This window comes from Fusarium sambucinum, chromosome I (genome assembly GCF_050947815.1).
Source record: "Fusarium sambucinum isolate potato_lamoka chromosome I, whole genome shotgun sequence".
In the NCBI taxonomy this organism is placed as follows: Eukaryota; Fungi; Ascomycota; class Sordariomycetes; order Hypocreales; family Nectriaceae; genus Fusarium; species Fusarium sambucinum.
The window spans coordinates 10,634,137-10,651,221 of NC_139294.1; the positions used below are offsets into that span (position 1 = coordinate 10,634,137).

General features: G+C 46.9%; 7 protein-coding genes across 7 annotated transcripts; 4 read left to right on the top strand and 3 right to left on the bottom strand.

Moving 5' to 3' along the window:
* Window positions 1-156: 156 nt before the first annotated feature.
* On the top strand, window positions 157-2,568 carry FSST1_006173 (uncharacterized protein; the record flags this gene model as incomplete). The annotated part of the gene is made up of 6 exons (XM_083232516.1): window positions 157-242; window positions 298-831; window positions 892-1,328; window positions 1,379-1,638; window positions 1,685-2,041; window positions 2,101-2,568. The coding sequence occupies 6 exons, from the start codon at window positions 157-159 to the stop codon at window positions 2,566-2,568; spliced, it is 2,142 nt and encodes a 713-aa protein (XP_083089603.1).
* A 317-nt stretch (window positions 2,569-2,885) lies between these two features.
* On the top strand, window positions 2,886-3,722 carry FSST1_006174 (S-adenosyl-L-methionine-dependent methyltransferase; the record flags this gene model as incomplete). The annotated part of the gene is made up of 1 exon (XM_083232517.1): window positions 2,886-3,722. One exon carries the CDS (start codon window positions 2,886-2,888, stop codon window positions 3,720-3,722), a length of 837 nt encoding a protein of 278 aa, XP_083089604.1.
* A 114-nt stretch (window positions 3,723-3,836) lies between these two features.
* FSST1_006175 (heterokaryon incompatibility protein-domain-containing protein) lies at window positions 3,837-5,468 on the bottom strand (the record flags this gene model as incomplete). Its single annotated transcript, XM_083232519.1, has 1 exon — window positions 3,837-5,468. The coding sequence occupies one exon, from the start codon at window positions 5,466-5,468 to the stop codon at window positions 3,837-3,839; it is 1,632 nt and encodes a 543-aa protein (XP_083089605.1).
* A 255-nt stretch (window positions 5,469-5,723) lies between these two features.
* On the bottom strand, window positions 5,724-6,725 carry FSST1_006176 (uncharacterized protein; the record flags this gene model as incomplete). The annotated part of the gene is made up of 1 exon (XM_083232520.1): window positions 5,724-6,725. One exon carries the CDS (start codon window positions 6,723-6,725, stop codon window positions 5,724-5,726), a length of 1,002 nt encoding a protein of 333 aa, XP_083089606.1.
* Window positions 6,726-8,435: 1,710 nt separating this feature from the next.
* On the top strand, window positions 8,436-10,073 carry FSST1_006177 (glycosyltransferase domain-containing protein; the record flags this gene model as incomplete). The annotated part of the gene is made up of 2 exons (XM_083232521.1): window positions 8,436-8,552; window positions 8,601-10,073. The coding sequence occupies 2 exons, from the start codon at window positions 8,436-8,438 to the stop codon at window positions 10,071-10,073; spliced, it is 1,590 nt and encodes a 529-aa protein (XP_083089607.1).
* A 2,123-nt stretch (window positions 10,074-12,196) lies between these two features.
* On the top strand, window positions 12,197-13,298 carry FSST1_006178 (NmrA/HSCARG family protein; the record flags this gene model as incomplete). Its single annotated transcript, XM_083232522.1, has 3 exons — window positions 12,197-12,775; window positions 12,831-13,172; window positions 13,221-13,298. The coding sequence occupies 3 exons, from the start codon at window positions 12,197-12,199 to the stop codon at window positions 13,296-13,298; spliced, it is 999 nt and encodes a 332-aa protein (XP_083089608.1).
* Window positions 13,299-13,786: 488 nt separating this feature from the next.
* FSST1_006179 (Pro-kumamolisin, activation domain-containing protein) lies at window positions 13,787-15,833 on the bottom strand (the record flags this gene model as incomplete). The annotated part of the gene is made up of 5 exons (XM_083232523.1): window positions 13,787-13,946; window positions 13,999-14,124; window positions 14,175-14,735; window positions 14,789-15,021; window positions 15,072-15,833. The coding sequence occupies 5 exons, from the start codon at window positions 15,831-15,833 to the stop codon at window positions 13,787-13,789; spliced, it is 1,842 nt and encodes a 613-aa protein (XP_083089609.1).
* Window positions 15,834-17,085: the final 1,252 nt, after the last annotated feature.

Sequence of the window (17,085 nt, forward strand, 5' to 3'; positions counted from 1 at the left end):
CGTTAGTTCAAAGTCTATCTCTTGCCTATACTTATCTTGGCATTAAAATGGAATCAACGATCATTACCCTCAGGTAAAGGCAGGTGCCGGTCCTTTGGTTCAAATGCCGCGTGTTCCTTCTGTCTTCGGTGTTTGACTTCCCTCATTGCAACGACAATGACTCCACCAGCGCCAGCAGACACCGACAAGAGAGTTTCGAGAGCGTGCATCAGTTGCAGATCTCGAAAGACGCGTTGCGACCTGTAAGTCACCCCTTGGTTATTGATTGTATTATCGTTGCTGACTTCTATTGTTTAGCGACTCTACTGGCATACCTGGAGATCCCCCATGCCGTCGGTGCATTGAGAAACACCAAGAATGTGTTCTCGCAACTTCACGTCGAGGCGGACGTCGCATCAAAGGTCAGCGTCTTAGTCACCGTCAACCTTCCAACGAATCTCATCAGACCTTGGAAACCGGAACGACTAGACAAATGGACACGCCCTCAGGTTCCCACGCCCAAAGACCTCGAGACACGGAGGAACCCACTGAATGGCTGTCTTCGCACCTTGGATCAAACTCAGATGACGAAGAAGAGGAAGGACGTGACGCTGTGCAACTTCAGGGTCATTTCACATCTTCAGATCTTCTGAACCCCTCAGACGCACTTGATCTGTTGGCCCATGTCGCCGATATGGAACCCGAGAGGCATAATAACGACCAAGCGCGAGAGGCGGATGGACAGGCCGAAGGTTCGAGAAACGTCACAGGTGCACCTCAAGGCGTTTGCAACTACCCACCGATAGAATCCGGGACCCTTACCCTCTCAGAGGTATCGTTTCTGATTGAGCAGTGAGTTGACACAGCCATGATAATGCTAGGCATGTACAGGGCTAACAAATGTGATTCTAGATATCATGACAATTTTCATATCTTCTTCCCCATCGCCTACAGCGTCATTTTCGACTACACCCGCCTCCTCGAATCACTAGAGGAAGAGCAATACCTTATCACAGCTATCTTAACCGTAGCTACGAAGGATGACCCCTCTTGGTCCAAAGCTCACACTGCATGCGCCCGATATATGGAGAGTCAAATCTCAAAGTTGATATATACTGGCTCAACAACCGTCGGTGCAGTGGAAGCACTGTTGATACTCGCCGAATGGGCCCCTCAACCACTCGAGGAAAACCTCATGATTGGATGCGGAAAAGAGGATCAAGGCTCATGGATGCTTGTGGGTGTTGCTATCCGTCTTGCATACCTCCAAAACTTGGAACAAACCGGACTGACGCAGCGAGGTGAAGATGTGACTCAGGATTTGAGTAGGAAAAGGATAGCTTGGGCAGGTAAGATACAGGTCAAGGCTGATATAGTGAACGATCTAACAACGTCCTAGCTTGCTACATGAGTGATCGTCAAGTGTCGATCCGGCTTGGGAAAGGGTTCTGGTCTCGTGGTCCAGGTCCATCCGTCAATTTGCGGGCTGCCGACTTCCCGTATCTTCAGACACAAACTTTGGGCAATGATAACCTGGCTCTGCTTTTCCAAGCACACCTTGAGATAACTCAACTTTTTAGCAATGCGCATGATATTCTCTACTCCTCAACCAGCCACAGGGAGCAACTATACACAGGAGGGGAGTACGTGCGATACATAGTAAGATCTCTCGCCATACGACCTGACTTTAATACTGACTAGCCAGGATGACTTCTCCGCTGTTCTTCGCAGGTGGAAGCTATCATGGGGCGGGCTCAGCTTCGTACCTCGTGTCAAAGCGTCTCTGATGTTGTCTTATGATTTTCTTCGCCTTTATATCAATGCTTTCGCATTCCAAGCCAATCTGAACCGCATCGTCCGTCGTCAAAGGAAAAGACCAGCCGGGCCGCTGTTTTCAGAACTTGCTGCTGCACCGGATGCAAGATTTATCTATGAGTCGATCGACGCGGCGAATTCAATACTTTGCACCATCAACAGCTTCATTGATCCGGTCAAAGTTTTCAAATACATGCCTCTAAAGTTTTATCTATATGTCATTTATGCCGCCGTATTTCTATTTAAGGTACGAGAAAGAGAGTTCTTCCCTGCCTCCATGACATACTAATAATCCTTTGCTCATAGGCCATCTTCGCTGGAGCTATCAAACCATCGGAAGCACGCGGTGTTCGCCGAGCTATATACGAAACCATATCCCGTCTACAGAAAACTTCGGATAATCAACAGGGTCTTGGCCAACGCTACGCACGGTCACTTAAGCTTCTATGGTTGAAAATGCTAGGAAGATCCAGATCGCAAGCTGCAAGGGCCGAGGAACCCTCTGACTCTATTGTCTCGATCAACCGAGGAGCCTACCAAGTTCAAATGGATCAGAGTGAACCAACACCAAGCTCCGATCCTTTCAACAGCTTCTCATGGAAGGATCTCCACTCTCTAGGGGAGTTCATATCTAATGACGGAACATCACTTTTCAATGATAATTTCATCATCAGCCCGGAGCAAGACTCCATACAGGGGATTGAGGGACCTGATCATATGGGTGGTAATTTCTTTTATTCTGGATCACTGGGTGAGAACGATATCATATTCTAGTATTTGACTTGGCCAAATTATAACAAAGCCTTTTTGATTCATTTGCCTTGACTTCGGCCTTTGGAAATATTTGACTAGTCACTGGGTCAAATGGAGTGACAAGTGACGCTCCGACCAGTCAGGCAGGACCTTTGACGATTATACCCTCTCGTTGGTCAAAGAAGTCTAGTGCTTATATCAGATTTCCAAAAGACCGACAGATTGATGACAGAATTGTCAATAAGCCGCAGATAATTTCCTATATTAAGTGGGTGCAATCTGACTACATTTCGAACCACAATAGAACAATAATCCAACAAACTACGACTTACATTCAAATGGCTTCTTCTCAGAGCAAGGACCTTCCCTCTTCCTCGTACTTCTCTGCATTTGCAGCAAATTATGTTCAGCAAACTGGAAGAAGCACACGCCGTGTCTTTGAGGAATCATTCGAAGAGATTCAGGCAATCAAGCCCATCAGCAAAGACTCTGTGGTGCATGACAATGCTGCTGGGCCTGGGATAGCTGCTTCAGTTATTCTTGAAAAGCTGTCGGCTGAGGATGTTCCTAAGATGCTAGTGACGGACAACGTGCCGCCTATGGTCCAGGGGGCTCAAGATTCTTTCACGTCTTGGCCCCAGGTCGAATCAAAGATCCTTGACTCACTCAACCTAGAAGGTATTTCAGACGATCATTTCACACACAATATCCTCAACTTTAGCGTCTTCACTCTCGCCGAGCCCGTAAAGGGTCTGAAGGAAATGCACCGCACGCTCAAGCCAGATGGCCTAGCTATCATCTCATGCTGGAAGCGCTTTGCCGCTGGCCAACTTATTCACGCCGCCCAAGCCATTGTGAGACCTGACCTGCCTCCTCTGAAGATGCCTCACCCTGAGTTCTTGGAACCAGGCGTACTGGAGAAAACAACAGCCGAAGCTGGTTTTGATTCTGCTAAGTTTAAGCTCCTGGAGAAGAGTATTGTCGTCAGTGGACCTGAACTTGACGACGGGCTGAAGAAGTTTATGCTTGGACCTTTGATGGCACCTGCTCGGGCTGGGTTCACGGAAGAGGACGAGAAGAAGTGGCCTGAAGCTGTTGATGAGGTTATCAAGAAGGAGGTTGAGACTTATGGAGGAGTCAAGTTTGATGGATGGGTTCTTCTGGCTCAGAAGTAAGCAACCGGGTTCACTCGGATTTGGCAACTCGAAAGCGCATATCTATCAACAGGTTTATTTTGGTATATATATATACTTATTATTTAAAATTGCCATTCAATGTAATATCGGTTCTCATTCCTGTTGAATTATTTGATCTCGAAGTACTATTTTAACCACCATCTCTCCATTGATAATACTCAAAGTCTTTTCACAATAGATCTTTACGATTCCAGACCGAATACCATTTTCCCACACGGTTTCTGGTCTGTGCAAGTCTTCAGGTTCAGAAAGGATGGCCAAACGCGAGGTTAAACCCTCGATATCATCTTTGCTTACGATCCATCCTATCGTTAAGAAGGACATGTTTCGCAGCTTGGGCGTGTTTTCAAATGCTAGCTTCGCATAAAAGAGCTCGTCCCGGGAAGGGTAGAAACTGAAGGATTTATCATCCCAGCTCTTTGAGCCTGATGCTTCAAGAATGGTGAGGAGCATAGTTCCCAGAGCACAACCAAGAATCACTCTACTCGGTTTCTGCCGGTCGTGTAGAGGCGATTCATGGTTTATAAAATTTTGCACGTAGATATGACTCGGCTTGATGTAGAGTGTATCCACGGATTCAGCCTCGGTAATCATCTGCTCATCCGAATTAATGCGAGCAAACTGACCTTCCTGGTTCAGTCTTCCGAGCCTGATACCGTACCAAACATCCTTTCTCGGGTTCGATCTATGGCTCACGTCCAAGATGGCGTAAACTTCATCAGGGGCCTTTCGGCTCTTGATAAGTCGTACTTGTAGGTGCAGACCCTTGTTCGTCATCTCATATGGCATATCGACGTGTTTATATGATAGACCTTGGCAATAATGGCTTGAGAAGTTTCTGGGTGATGGTGCGAGGAGGCCGCTAAACGTAGGAGTCGGTGAGTTTGGCTCCGAACGCCAGGCAAAGAGTGTATGATCTGGTTGTCGCTTGATAATCTCTTCTTGGAGCCGTATAAAAGCTTTATTTCCTTCTCCGTACAAAAGCGGCATCTGAACATCAAAAATTCCCAGTAGACAGTATGCTTGATCCTCAGTACGCGTTGTCTCGCGTCTTGACGCCCACGACATCCTCGTAGCAACTGAAAAAGAAGCCAAATCTCCAGTGAAGAAAACTTGGTCTGGAATTCCGGTAATCTGAGAGACTTGACCTGGGATATTGCTCCGCTCAGGTAGGAAAGGGTTCAGCTGAAGCTCCACAGCCGAAGACTTGCGAAGAAAACCGTTGACAAAATGCTGACTGTAGTGACTTTCTGAGATGGATCCGATTCTCGTCCAGTTCACATCGTAGAATTGCCGGACTCGCGGGGCTACAAGCTCTTGTAGTGTCCATCCGCGCGTAAACCATCTAGCATTCTTGAAAGAATCATCTCTTCCATTCGAGCCTTCCAGATGAACGACATCATCGAGGTAAATATAGCAAACCGTCGAATTTCTATACCAAGCAAACATGGAGTTGATAGCTTCTGAAAGTTCTGCGCTGCTAGACTTGTCGATACAGCAGGTATCTACCCAGCAATACTGGAGTTTATCTCTTTTGGCTTGTTCGGCGCATAATTCTATCTTCTTGAAACCTTTTTTAAGTTTGATGTCTGATAAACAGTTTTGCATCTCGTGAAAGAGGACTTCATCGCTTTGAGGACCCCATGTGTGTGATAGAATCGCATATTGGGGGATGTTGCCGTGGAATTCTTCGAGTTCGTATGTTGAGACGTTGATGAGATACATATTGTAGTTTGATAAAGAAGGAAGGTGGATGATATTTGTGAGTGGGGGGAGTTGTAGTGGAGGTGATTTAATTCGGATAAGACTACAGTTGGTAGAAGAGCTTGCTATTGGCTGTAAGTAAATGGTATGTGACATGGGAATATCAAGACTCCATATTAGCATCTCTCAAAACAGGACAAAGACTATTGATTATATAACTAGATATGATTCCCAGCTTTCAAGTGACTTCAGGCAGAATGAATAAATAGATGTTCATCACCCTTGAAGAAAAGGTGTCAAAACTTCCTTGGTGTGATCAACGACTCTCTTCTGTGCCGTCTCTCGTAAGACGCCGACCGTCTTTGAATTCAGCGTACAGTCACATTTACTGGTGACAAGAAACAAGCCGTTCCCCTTTTCACCATGAGAATTAACTCCGACTTGTCCGCTCCATGCTGTACCTCTCCCTCCAAACGCAGCACTCGTGCTTTGAAACAAATGTCTCTGTCCAGATTCTTCATCACTAAACGACAAAATAGCAATCAGTGGCTCAAGAAGAAGCCATATGGCCCAAGCAAGAATGGTATCAGGATCCAAACCCCTTCTGACGTTGCCGGTGTTGACCCAACCAGGACAAGAATGAATGAAGGTGACATTGGAGTTTTCGTTGGCTAGATATTCGAGAAATAGAGTGTTCATGGCTACGGCTTGCGTATGAGCTGTGACGAAATTGAAATTCCCTGGTCTCTTGAGATCGATGTCGTCGAGTTGGACAGGTAAGCGTTCCATACCACCAGCCAATACGCTGATGACTCTAGGATTTTCAGCTGCATTTAAAAGAGGAAGCAAATGCAGAACAAACAACATGCGCGAGTAATATCTCAGAGTTTGAGAGATGTCAAAGCCCTCAGATGTATCTTTCCGGTCTGTGAAAGGTGCGTAGCCTGTCGAGAGAAAGAGTAGATCAACACTCTTCTCTCTGCTTTTGATGACCTCGCACACTTTCTTTGTGTCGGCAAGAAGCGAGACTTCGCCTTGGACCCAGATGATTTCAGCTTTGGGATTTATAGCGTACATCTCCTGGATAAAAGTCTCCGTGCGTTGTTGAGCGCTCTCTCTACCAACGAGATAGACTCTGATACTGGTGTCTTTTGCGATCAAGGCTCGGAGGGTGAATTTGCCAATGCCGGATGTACCGCCGACAAAGACGGCGATGCGCGGGGCTGTAGCATCGTTGACGAGGGAGTTGGAAGTTTGGATATCTTTGAACGAGACCATTATCACTGAAGCTGCAGCGATGTTGTGTTGCGCTTGATGATAGTGGGATGTGGTGTAAATGATATTAAAATATTGGCATTAGATACGGACCGGCTGATAAAAAGCACCCCGGAGCGTTGCATTTCAGGCAGATTATGTTGGTCATCATATCGCGCTACCATCAATAGATTCAATTCTAGAACGCTTTTGGTCAAAGAGGCTTGCATCAGGAGTTAGGAGTGGCTAGACCAGAGTAGAGTAGGGGGGTTAATTATTTCGACTCCTATTCAGTCAAACCCTACTACATGGAAATGAACAGCTGACTTGAGGCAGTTCCTAAATGTTACTATTCGCGAATCTCATCTTATAAGCACAAGCACAGCCTGGATCGCATTCGCGGATCAAGTATAAGCCTTGGCTCGGGGTTTGCGGCCGGCTAAAGAGGAGTAACAGCCCGCTAATCAGCTTGAATTGGTGCATTGGGCGAGCTAAGCCACCACTAACATCGGACTGCGCGGACTGATGATCATGACGATCAATTGATTGCGACGACAATTTATACAGATATTCTATATATAAGTAGGTGATGACAATGGATTATGTCTGTTTTAATCAGTTCAGCTGCAATTTCAATTCACTACAGTATCTCAACCCTACTATAAACTGCATCATGTCGTGTATCACAAGCCGCATCAAAACCTTCCTATTGGGATCTCCCTTGTCAAACTCACCCAGTCAATACAACTCTCCATCTGAAAAGAATGCACAGTCTTATCACCTACAGACTAAAGGTGCTACCCCTCCACCTCCACCATACTCTTCAAACCCAACCTGTGATCAAACACCACCCAAACCATTCATTCTAAAGTTTCAACCACCTTCACAGCAAGGTTACCGAGTCTCCCGACCAGACAGTAACGGCCAACGATTCATCTACCGTCAGAGTACCTGAGAGGATAACTCTATTTTAAACTCTATGCTGCTGCCGTAACTTTGTCTTGTACCGAAAACGCTCCGAGTTTTGCCTGTGGATACTCTACTGGACAAGCACTAGACAAGGACATGGGATGATAGAGACCAACAGTAACTGACAGGTGGAGAGACGAGGGGAAATGCTGAAACTCGGAGGAACAGTCAATCTCGTTTGAGGATTAGAGTGATCGTCGTGCAACCCGACTAGACAAGGGAATAGATTAGTTACATGGTACTATACATACGTCAGCAAAACAGGGCTGAAAGTTTCATGTTTTCTATCTTCATGACTGTATCAGTTTATGATTACTACTTAGACACCCATCATGATTACCTATCAGTATTGATATCTACAGTAAATACACTATTAAAGTTAGTATTCAATAGACTTTGACGCCAGGAACAGCCTGACTAGTAATTGGCCCACCATTAGGACCCCTGAAAAAAGACCGTTGTTAGTCTTTTTTGGGGTCCAAAAAAACGTTACAAAAAATAACAAGAAAAAAAAGAAAACCGCCAATCTTAGCTCTTACTAAGATGTCGAAATTGCATGGCGTACTTGGAGGTGGGGTTCTGTACACCATGTCCCCCTTACTACGTAGCACTATCGATTTCCTATCCCTTGGAAAGAATAAATACGACCCCTTTCCTTTCAGTATATATATTCATGACCCTTGACGACATGATCAAGACATTTTCTTAATCCGTACACCTGTTCTGTCTCTATCAGAGTACCTGTGTTCTTGGATAACCGTCAAAATGGCTGTCGCTCTCTTGTCGCAAAAGACTTCGTCATATCGCCGACCGGCAGTCTTTGCCGCCTTCGTCCTTGTCTTTTTTATAATCTTGGAGACTTTTTACTTATATTCCAGCGCTGTAAGTATTCCTCATCACCTCTTGTTACAATGTACTGACCATACAAAGTGGACACCTGCACACGGGTTGTTACCCTCCGAAACGACATCGACCGGGGCATCACCAGAAACGTCGGTCCATGCACCAAAAAAGCAGAAGCACAAGCAGCAGAAACCGAAACCCGCACCCATCAAGACGTCACAGCTTCACTTCCTCCTACCGGCCTCCGACCCAAATGACATGGTCTGCGCCATCATCGCCTCGGCCCTCGTGAACCGATATCCCGCTCCCTACATGATCGGTTGGAAGGGAGAGGGCAAATACAACGCTTCCGCTGCTCACACTGCCAAACTATACTCCATCAAGAAATATCTCGATGAGCTCCCCAACGGCGGCGACGATGACGACCTGGTCTTCTTTGGTGACGGCTACGATGTCATGGCTCAACTCCCCGTAGAGGTCGTTATCGAGCGCTACTTCAAGGTTACTGCTGACGCAGACCAACGCTTGGCAGACCGTTTCGGTATCACCGTCGAGGAAGCCCACAAGCGTGGTCTCAAGCAGACGCTGTTCTGGGGCGCAGACAAGATGTGCTGGCCAGCCCTCAGCGAAGATCAGTGCACCAAGCTCCCCGGTTCTCATCTCCCCAACACCGTCTACGGACCCAAGACCGGCAATGGTGATGCAACATATCGTGATGCCAAGTTTTTCAACTCGGGAAGCGTTATTGGTCCAGTCAGCGACCTGCGCAAGTTCATCAATGCCGGTATCGCCAGCTTGGAGGATACTTTCGATCCCAACTTCAAGTACAAGACTTCAGACCAGATCTACCTCGCCCGTCTGTACGCACGCCAGGAAATGTCCCGTGCCAAACAGATTGAGTACGAGCTCCGCAACATTGACAGGACCTTTGGCGAAAACAACATCACCAACCCTTTTGCGACAGAGGATGTACCCGAGTATCACGCCGCCATCGATTACGAGTCGGACTTTGTGCAAACCGGATGCTTCGCCCACAAGTGGATGCAGAAAATAAACTACAACAACACTGATAACACGGCGACCATGACCAAAGATCTTTTCGAACAGGGCAAAGTCTTCAAGCCTTATAAGATCCAGCTGCCCGCCAACGTGTATCGTTCCTTCATCCGCGTCTTCAAGTCGCTACCCGACGATACCACCACCAAGTCCGCACGCGACTGGATCGCCAGCCTTCCACTCGACACCAACGTCGCGACACGCAAAATCTTTGGTTTCTACCACGCCACGTGCAGCAAGCGCCAGCTCATCAACGACTTTAAGAAGTACTGGTTCCACCCGTATATCGTGCCCCTACTGCAAGCAGGCTTCCAGGCCACCAAGAAGGACGAGCTCATCACCGACAAGCTCATCGACGGGCGCAAGTGGGTGTACAAGACGGCGTTTCCCTCGGAGGGCGCCCCTGAAGATGAGCTCGGCGGTGTCTTGACGGATTACAAGGACGAGGCTTATATTCCCTTCTCGACGTTATGTCATGCCTCATCGCATATTCTCGATAAATAATGAAAGGTTGGGATAGAATATATTTGTTAATGAGGTTGGGTAATGGAGTAAAGGTATTGGGCTTGGGCAGGGGTTTTTATAAGTTTTTATACGGCTTTGATGTTTTATAGCATGACTTTTCTGGGAAACTCTGTTTACGAGTATATTCAATTTATTATAGCCACTATAAGGCTTTTATTTGTTCACGACTGGTTCCCTCAGCCTCATCGAGTGCGTTTTCCATCTTTGAACCGCAACGCCTTACAAAGCCGACACAATTAGGACTATATTTAAGGCTGAAGGGTCTTTAACGGGTGTCTGCATCTCTACGGAACTCGGTATGATCCCGGTCTACACAGGGCGTCCCCGTTGATCGTCGGTAGTATGGCCGATGTTGTACAACGTCGGATGCTTGCCACTGCATAATTGGGCTGGTGATTGTCATGTACATGCGGCTCTTGCATAGTAACAGGGCGGGAGATTGAGCAAAGTGGAAGTTGGCATGACTTGTCAATCGATACTACAATGGCAGGTATGTCGGACAGTTACATGTTACTTGAGCCTCATCAAGTGAATGGGGGAATGAAGGGTATATAAAGACCAGATAAACCCCTGTTTACAATAACATCATGAAGACCTGAACGCCTTAATAAAACGAAGCATTTAAAACTGACTGCAAGGCTGCCATCAACAATGAAACCAACCATCTTCCTCTCCGTCATAACTCTCCCTTTCGCCCTAGCCGGTACAACCAACAAACCCAAAGCATTATCCCCCGACATCAGCGCTTCCATGGCAAGATTCCGCTCCACCTTTGACTCCGAGTCTTCAGTTATCACGCCGAGACAAGATAAGGGTCGAAATTGTAAAGATCTCAAGGGTTGGAAATGGTGCGTTAGTAGCTGTCTCGAGCTATGTGACATGATCTGCGACTGCAGCGGCTGTCCGTCAAATTGCGGTGCGTCCTACTCTACTCTGTAATCTCTTGGTGTGTACTGACTTATATTTTGTAGTTGATAGATGTGCCGAGATTGATAAGTATAAAGGTTGCAATGGGGATGATCTGCGTTGAGTTGTCTTTACTTTGTCGGGAAAAACATTGTTAACTGCCTGGCCACTGGAGATGAAGTATTATTCTACCATGCTCGCTATGAGGCTTCTATAAGCTTGATTTCTTGAGTTCAATCCTCGTTCCCGCTTGTTCGTCCTCACGGCATCTGCTACGCTGAAGACGCAATCGCAGCACTTTCACTCGGTGATGACAGCAGTACCAACTGTCAAAAGCGAATAGTTGTGCTCATGATTGAATAATAACCGCCATTTATATCGCTCCTCTCTTCAATAGCTCTTTTATAACATTCATTTCCGGGTTGTTCGTCATGAGGATGTAGAAATCACCACAGGGACCAGTGCGGCGTGCCCACCCTGTTCCGAAGAGATCCGTCAGGGCCTTTTCGAATAAACTTTTGCTTAATATCTGACTTTCATGGATGCGATGCTTATAAATTTTCTGATCAATCTTGAATATTTCTTCAGTAGGCATGATCTTGTTGGACGTGGATGAGTACGTGCTATCTGTCTATGGTTATATTATCTAATGGACCATATAAGTCGTGTGCATTGCCTTATATCTCTGTCGTTGCTTGCTCAAGCAGTACTCAATCTCTACTCTACAAGCCTCCTCCATTCATTGCGAAACTGTCTACAGTCCATCAGTACTACATCTAACTAGTCACGATTCACTGGTCCATCTCCAACATCAATTCAGCCATTTAATCAGCACAATCTCATTCCTGAATAACGACATTCAAATCCTACGAAAAAAGAATTGGGACTTCGGGGCATCGTTCCTCCGTAAACGATAATTAACAATTAAATACGATGAGGCATTGGGCTTACTACCCCCGACTAGCCCGGCATCTCCCTTCCGGGCTCGTACTCAATAACGGCATGTCCAATCAGTGCTGATAAACCGACGACTTACAAATGAGGGTATTGCAAAGGCGTGGGCGACAATGACATGTTATTATCTTGGAGCTTTTGTATATAATGTAACTAGTGTCTACTTTTCTATGTACTTTATTTCGCATATCTGTCGCTCAATTGATTGCGTATCTCTTCTCACTTCCACTTATACCATCAAAATGTCTACATCTAAGTTCATCATCATTCTAGGCGCAACCGGCAATCAAGGTGGCTCCGTCGCAGAATCCTTTCTCTCAGAACCAGACTGGAAAGTCCGCGCCATAACCCGCAACACCAAAAGTTCTAAAGCCCAAGCCCTCTCCTCCAAAGGCGCCCAAGTCGTCCAGGCTGATATCGACGAGCCCTCAACTCTTGTCGCTGCATTTGAAGGAGCCAACGCTATCTTTGCGGTCAGTGACTTCTGGGGTTTATATGGCGACCCAGCGAATAAGTCCAGAGCAAAGTCTGGACAGCCTCTCAATGAGTGGGCTGCTGAGCATGAGGAACAACAGCTCAAGAATGTAATTAATGCTGCTTCCCAGGTTCCCACGCTGGAGCGTTTTATTCTATCTTCTTTATCCAATGCTGAGAAGTGGTCCAAGGGTAAATATACTCGAGTCTACCACTTTGATGGCAAGGCTCGTGCAGCAAAGTATATCCCAAAGACGCATCCCGATCTTTGGGCCAAGACCAGTATCTTTCAAGCTGGACTTTTTCTGAGCAATTTCATCCAATTGCCTTTAAACCAACCCATCAGAGTAAGGCCATCATTCCCTTCTTTGAAAGATACGCCAAAATAACATAAACACTCAGAATTCCGATGGAGTTGCGCAATTCATCTCACCCCTAGACCCCGATACAAAGTTCCCCTTTATCGCCGCCGAAGAAGACTCAGGACCTATTGTCAAGGCTCTCATCGCCCAAGAACCTACAGGGCACAACCTTATCAGTTATAGAGAATGGCTCACGCTGAAAGAGATCTCCGAATCATTTACCAAGGCCACTGGCATTGAAGCAGTAGCTGTTGAATCGGACGGAACATTCCCACCTGGCTTTTCGGAAGAGTTTGTGGGCGACATGAAAGATTGCTTCAACTACTTTAATGAATTTGGATATGAAGGCCGAGATGATCCAACCATAGTTCATCCTCGAGATGTAAGTTGTTGTCAATGCTTTTAGAATTGTCCACTGACATATGCACAGTTAAAGTCAGCGCCCATACTGGATACAGCAGAGTATTACTTCAAGAAGCAGGACTGTTCTAAGGTTTTTAGTTCATGAGACAACATATTATGTATCAGTGACCTTGGGATAAAAATAGACGTTGATCCACGCCATCCTGTCGTAGTCGGCCGGTCTCATTCTCAAAACCACATCGCAAGTTCATCAATGATCACTATCTGTTTGTTCCCCTGGTCACAACGATAGGGTTGGTTCCAGAAATAAATATGTTACTAGTGTCACCAAACAATTCATTTTTTCAAGAATTTAGATCTGATATTGGTCCTATATCGTATGACTATGGACACAATTGCACTTTCCTCCTCGTAACAATTCTTCCAAATAACAAGGCGAGAATCTCGCCACGCCACGAAATGAAACTTCGTCCTACCAAAACACTGGTTTCTGATGCGAGGATTGACACAACTAGAAAGAAGGACATTACAACGTGCTTGGTCGATCCATCAGAGCATGTCGTTGTAACAATCGCTCACCACCTTGTAGGTCTTCTTGAACCAACTGCCGTCTTCGTTCAAAACTGGCCTCTCCTAAAGGGCCAGCTTTTCCAACTTGTCGTACAGCGGCGTTCCGAAGCCACTAATGGGATCCCATCCTTTGACCGCCTCCCAACCTGCACCGGGTATCTTGGGCGCCGGAAGACCGAATATAGTAGTGCCTTGGCAGCCATAATTTCTTCCATTCACAATGCTAAACCAACAGTCAGAATACAGAAGGTTTGAATGAATTGACATAAACTTACTCAGTAAATCCTTTGTATCCCTTCTTGTAGATCCAAGGGTTAAGAAAACCCATAGCAGGCTTGCCCTTCCTCAACCTCTCATTTGAAAGCAGAGCAACAACGGCTCCAAATGTTGGCGCTGCTGCACTGTTGCTGTGTTAGTCTCTTGACAGCGGTAACGGGTTTGTTTCGCTTACCTTGTTCCTGTTGCAAGACCCATTTCACCGCGGACCATGACCGGTAACTCAGCCGCAATAGCTGCTACATCAGGGTAGGCCCGTCCCTTTTGGTTGTAATAAGCCTGCCACTTTTTGCCATGCTTCTTTAGGTACTCCTTCACAACCTTATCCTGGTACTCAGGGCGCGAGAAAATATCAGAAAACCCGCCGCCAGTCGAGAACTGCTCTCCTTCCCCATCACTCAGTGCAACCTCAGGGTTATTTCCTCCCGTACCACCAACAGTGGTCACGTATGGACAAGCACTGGGCCATGTAGGAAGAAATTTGGTGGTGTTCTTTCCATCATTTGATTGGCATGCGACACCCAAGCCCTGATTACCAGCTGGGACTATGATAGAAACACCCCGTGTGCCAATCTGCCCAAATTTGTTGCAGACCTGGCGGGCATACTGCTTGGGAAGGTGCTGTTCGTATTCGCCCCAAGATATAGAGATGACTGAAGGGAGTTTCTTGGTAGGAAGGTTCAAGATGTGTTCAGCAAACTCGAGCCAGGTCTCAATGTAGGCTCCTGGTGGCAAACTGTAACGCACGATCAGCAACACAGATTCTCCTGTATGGTGCAATTCACTTACTCAAGATCAGGGATATAGTCAGTGTTGATGCCTCCAACAGCCAGATGTTGTACGGGGACTCGAGAAGCTAACGAGACAGCATACTGGATGTTCAAATTTCCCTCGTTCTCAGGAACATTGTCGCCTTGCGTGTTTTTACCGCCATTGGCGGAGTCATCGGAGAATGTGACACCTTTGAGATCGGGAGCGTAACGTCGGAGGAACTCTTGGAGCTCATCACGTTGGGAGGTCATCTAATATCTGTTAGCGGGGAATTCTTACTTCACAAATGGGGTGTTCGTACGTTTTGGAAGCTGACAGTTGTGAACATAGAGCCCTTCGCAGCAGTTGGGTACTTCTTTGGCATATTGTATAGCTTGCGGATGCACGCAGGGGTTGCCTCTGTTTTGCACTTCTTAAGGTCGATCGGTCCTGGTCCACCATAGTTGCCATTCTTGGTAGATCGAGGCTCCATTTCAACCAGGGCATCCCGCTTCATCATGGTAGGTGCAGTTTCTTCAACATTTCGAGTATGCTGGAAACTTGAAAAGAGTGTTGTGGGCTGGATTGATGTAATGTGGCGGCGGATGTTGTGAGGGACAGAGTACTCTCTCGTTCTGACGATGCTTCTGTCATCGCGGGCGAACACAGAGAAGCGAGTGTTGAGCATTCCTTCAGCGTTCCTGACAGTGGTCCGAATGTGAAGCCATTCGCCCTCGTCGCGAACGTGATGGTCGGGAACTCCAACCTCGGAGAGCCAGCGCTTGACAGAGTTGGCAGCCGCACGAGAAGGCTTGAGTAGAGCTTTGGCAGATTCACGAGAGAGGTGTTTGCCATACTTGTGATGGTCAGGGTCGGAAACTTCGTAGATAGTACGCTCAAGTAACTTGTGATCTTCAGGCTCAAGTCCGATAGAGAGATTGATGAATTGGTCAGGGGAAGGAGAGTCTGATTCCTCCCATCCAGCGGGGGTCTCGTTCAATGACTCGACAACAACTGGGACTGCCAGAACAGACACCGCGCTGAGGAGAAACCCCCCGGTCTTGAGGAGATTGATCGCCAGCATGGCTCAGAAATTGGGATTGAAAAGAGATAGTAGTAGATAGTTTGCAGGTTTGCTCGTCAAGATGGGCTTGAGAGCTTGCTGGTGTGTTGAAATATGGTCGGGAAGTGACTCTCTTTATATCAGGTTCCAGAGACAATGTTGCGTCTGATGTAGACGAAGCTATCACTTCTACATCCCTGTCCCAACTGCAGTCGGGTTGGTGTTGTGGCTGCTATCCGTCTTCCCATTTCTGGTAGGTGGGCGTTGAAGAACAATACTAAGCCACTTCATATTGTTCATGGCACGTTCCTTCCATCAACCAACACCTTCGCCCCAACAGTCCCGATGGTGCGGGTCCTGAGCATCACTCCTACCTTACCCAACGGGAAGGCTTTGCAGGTCTTGCCTAAAGTTTTCTTCGTGTCGTATCATCTGCTAGATGAGGAAACAGCGATTTTGTGGCGTTCAGCAGCAAATTCCCTGGCCATGGCTCCGGTGAGTCAGTCTTTCTAGAAAGGCGGGAGAAGTTGTTAGATTAGGTAAACACATGCACGGCATTCGTCAGGCACGACAAGGAATAAGCATGTAAATCGAACAAAGACTATAAAGTAACACATTCAGTTGCGAAATTAGCAAGTTGAGTTTCGGAATACTGTCGCATGTGTCTATCATTTTACAGACGTGATAAAAATCTCAAAGCTTGGATATGTCTTTCATTCCTTACATGAGGCACTCGAAGAAGCAAGAGGCAGAGATGGTTGCGTCTCCCCTTACATTTACTCGGTTGGTCTGCATGTCGATTGCTGACAAGACTTGGTACCTCACCTCAACTGGCTACTTTCGAGCTGCAGAGGATCACCAGCTGAGCAATGTTTCTGCTGTTGGCTCCTAGATTTTCGATAGTTTCTTGGCGATAGGCTGGGTACATCGCTTGCCTGCATGCTTTGGGACTTGAATGCAGTTGCGCCAAAACCGAAGCATTGGCTGATGATGACGAGGTAGGTGATAGAAACGTTGACCGCTGGGCTTGGGCTTGCGAAAAATAAGCAGCCAAAGAACCCAATCTCATACAGCATAATGTGCCTTACTGGTTTTGCTTCTTATGCTCTCAGCAGTCAAGTCTCTCTCGTACCCTGCAGGGGTGGGGGCCAATGATCATGTCCAAATATTGGAATGCGCAGCTGTTGATCATGCTTAGAGCCAACAGTGTTTCAGTGCAGATGTCCCTTTACGGGCCGCATCGGGAATCTTCAGCTTTCACCGCCAAGAAGCC